The sequence below is a fragment of the Pundamilia nyererei genome, unplaced genomic scaffold, assembly GCF_000239375.1.
Source record: "Pundamilia nyererei isolate P.nyererei 1_Seehausen unplaced genomic scaffold, PunNye1.0 scaffold00388, whole genome shotgun sequence".
Classification (NCBI taxonomy): Eukaryota; Metazoa; Chordata; class Actinopteri; order Cichliformes; family Cichlidae; genus Pundamilia; species Pundamilia nyererei.
Window position 1 is genome coordinate 70,990 of NW_005187789.1, and position 3,296 is coordinate 74,285.

Consider the following 3,296-nt stretch of genomic DNA (forward strand, 5'->3'; position numbering starts at 1 on the left):
AAAAGGCTCCAAAAGCACAAACACAGACCAGAGGTCGAGTTCAGGTGAGTCCTAGTAGACAGCTAGCAGCTACAGCTGCTTGTGTCACCATCCACCTGTCAGTCAAAGAGGCCACGCCCCTTTGACTGACATCAATGACAGAGCCCTGTAGAACACCATGAGCTGTAAGAAGGCACTCTGTGGTGGTTTTTGTTGCTCACAGTGATTTCTGATGGTTACTGCTTCCAGTAAAACTCTGGTTTGAATGTAAAATACTTCAGGTCAGACCTTCAGAGGCTCATCATACATGCGGACTTATGTTTCTTAATACAAACATTTCTGTTAAGTTTATTGTGTATTTTTAATATATATATACAGTATCATTAAACCACAGGACTTCTGCTTCTCTGTGTGAAACTAAAGGCTATCGTGAGTATTTTGTCTGACACTGACACCAGGTCAAATGTTCAGATGATTTACCAAAGTTACCAGAATACAATTTAAACAGGTGGGTTAACATGGGAGTCCATGAGGACTCACTGCTGCCTGCGCTGGTCGTTAGAGGAACTGCAGGTTTGGGTTTTTGGCTCTGGAGGTTGAGAAACGTTTTCATGCACAGACAGGAGACCTTTGAAGGTCGTGCGCGAGTAGATACAGACGGTTGGGACTGTACACTGAACATGTTTCTGTTTTCTGTTCCTCAGGGGAGGAGTTTTACGAGACGTCTCCATACGAGCCGATCCACTTCTCTGAGGAATTCAGACATGCCTCCATCATCTCAGGTAACGCCACTGTGTGTGTGTGTGTGTTTGTGTGTGTGTGTGTGTGTGTATGTTTGTGGGAGCAGACTGAAGCAACGGACACACACTCATCTAGGTTGGTGTGGGTGGAGGAGGGGCTGATTAAACTCGGGCCACTCGCTCCATCTGTGAGTGCGTGAATGAATGCGTCTTTGTAATTACAGACGTGTGAGAGAGCGTGCAGCTGAAGCAGCTCTTTCATAAAAACCTATTTTCCGTCCAAAATGCGTTTGTGCCTCTACATACTGCGCTCATTATTCAGAGGGCAGAGAGATAACCTCTGCTCCTTTTCATTACAGGCTGTCACATATCGTTGACATCCCACATGGATCAGTGTGGAGGTGGAAATGTGCTCAGGGCTGCAGCTAATTATTATATTTTCATTATTGATTAACCTGCAGATTACTCTTAATGAAATTATGAAATATTAAGTTTATTAAATGCAGAAAAAATGCTGCAAAATTGCTCATAAGTATATATTGGAGAGTTTCAAGTTTTTTCCCGCTGTTACGTTTCTGTTGCTTTTCACTGCACCTCTGTGGAAACGTCTGCCGTGGAAAGTTTAAAGTATTCACAGATTTGGAACGTCATGCAGTCTTTTGTTTAAAGCACACAGGTGTGGGTGGTGTGGCTCGTTTAGTGGTCAATAAAAAGCTCTGATTAGCACATCTCCTTGTGGAGAGTGCTGCTGTGTGTGTGTAATCATAGTGTTATGTGAGATCAGTGGCAGAGTTACGTGTTGTTTCTAACTATAAAACATCCAGAGTGAGACCATGGCAGGATAATGAAATACACTCACATGTTCTGGTATATGAATCTCACTTATCCTCACCTCTATTAACATAATTAAACTTTATTTATACAGCACCAAATCACAACAGCAGTCACCTCTAGATGCTTTCTGTTGTGAGATAAAGACACTATAATAATACAGAGAAAACCCAACAATCAGACTATGAGCAAGCACTTTGGTGACATTGAGAAGGAAAAACTTCCATTTAACAGGAAGAAACCTTCAGCAGTACCAGGCTCAGGGAGGAGCGGCCATCTGCTGCGACCGATTGGGGAGAGAGAAGGAAGACAGGACAAAGACACACTGTGGAAGAGAGCCAGAGATTAATAATAACTAATGATTAAATGCAGAGATGTATAAACACATACTGAGTGAAGAAGAAACACTCAATGCATCATGGGAATCCCCCAGCAGCCTACACCTATTGCAACATAACTAAGGGAGGATTCAGGGTCACCTGATCCTGTCCTAACTATATGCTTTATTAAAAAGGAAAGTTTGAAGCCTAATCTTAAAAGTAGAGATAGTGTCTGTCTCCTGAATCCAAACTGCAAGCTGGTTCCATTCTACTTTTAAAAATTCTAGGAACAACAAGTAGGCCTGCAGTGTGAGAGCAAAGCAAAGCGCTCTAATGGGGTTATGTGGTACTATAAGGTCATTAAAATAAAACGGAGCCTGATTATTCAGCACCTTGTATGTGAGGAGCAGGATTTTGAATTCTGGATTTAACAGGGAGCCAATGAAGGGAAGCCAATATAGGAGAAATCTGCTCTTGCTGCAGCATTTTGAATAACTGAAAGGCTTTTCAGGGAGTTTTTAGGACCTATCCTAGTTTTGTATCATGTGTCACATGACTGTTGGTACCACCTGGGCTTCTCAGATGCCCTGAAGTGCAAATGGCAAAAATTTTAAATGAGTTTCAATAAACTGATTTTGGTAAAGTATTGGTTTTTCTTGAGGCATATGTAACGCATAGTTGCTCATCAGGAATGTTTGAAGGATGAAATGAGAACAGCGAAGCGGTTAGGCTCAGGCACTAAATCTACCAGGGTCATGTAAGGTGCTGAAAGCTGCTTGTGAGGTTCAGACGCCCTGCAGTCACTGAGTGAAACTGTTGGATGTGTGTGTTCAGTCTTCTCCTTCATACGTTCCAAAGAACCTCCTCGCTGTTGATATCACGGCTGCTGATGACTCAGTTATCATCACCACAGGATCCCTGCAGAGTTATCTTCTTTATCCTCATGCAATGAGCCAGCACCAAAAAATAAAACATAGAAAGGATGTTTTTGGATGCCATCGATGAAGGATTTCATGAAAAGATGCACTTAAATGAATCGATGTATTAAAAATGTGTTTTTCACTCTCTGTCAGCATGTTAGCAGGACTCCATTAAAGCTGTGCATGGCTCTCCGTCTCGGTCTCACACGTTTCTGAGGAGTGTTTAAATGCCAGACGCCCTCAGCGATACAGCGTCATTTACACTTTCTTTCTGTGTGTGTGTGTGTGTGTGTGTGTGTGTGTGTGTGTGTGTATGTTAGTGTGTGTGTGTGGTCAAACATCTGTGAAATAGACTCACGGCTCTGTAAATTGGCTTCTGCTCTCTCAGATTAACACGAGTCCAAACAACACGGTCAACGCAGGAGTGCTGCAACCAACACAGCTTCAAAAGCACTTTCTGTTCCTAACACACTCACACTCTCTTTCACAAACTCTCTTTCTCTCTC

At 42.6% G+C, this 3,296-nt stretch overlaps 1 protein-coding gene across 1 annotated transcript in view; it reads left to right on the forward strand.

The window, feature by feature from the left end:
• The window catches only part of gfra2b (GDNF family receptor alpha 2b), a 146,674-nt gene that overhangs the window by 70,096 nt on the left and 73,282 nt on the right, over positions 1-3,296 (forward strand). Inside the window, exon 3 of the mRNA XM_005752884.1 lies at positions 684-761. Within this exon, the coding sequence (XP_005752941.1) occupies positions 684-761 (78 nt within the window). The remainder of the gene's footprint in view (positions 1-683; positions 762-3,296) is intronic.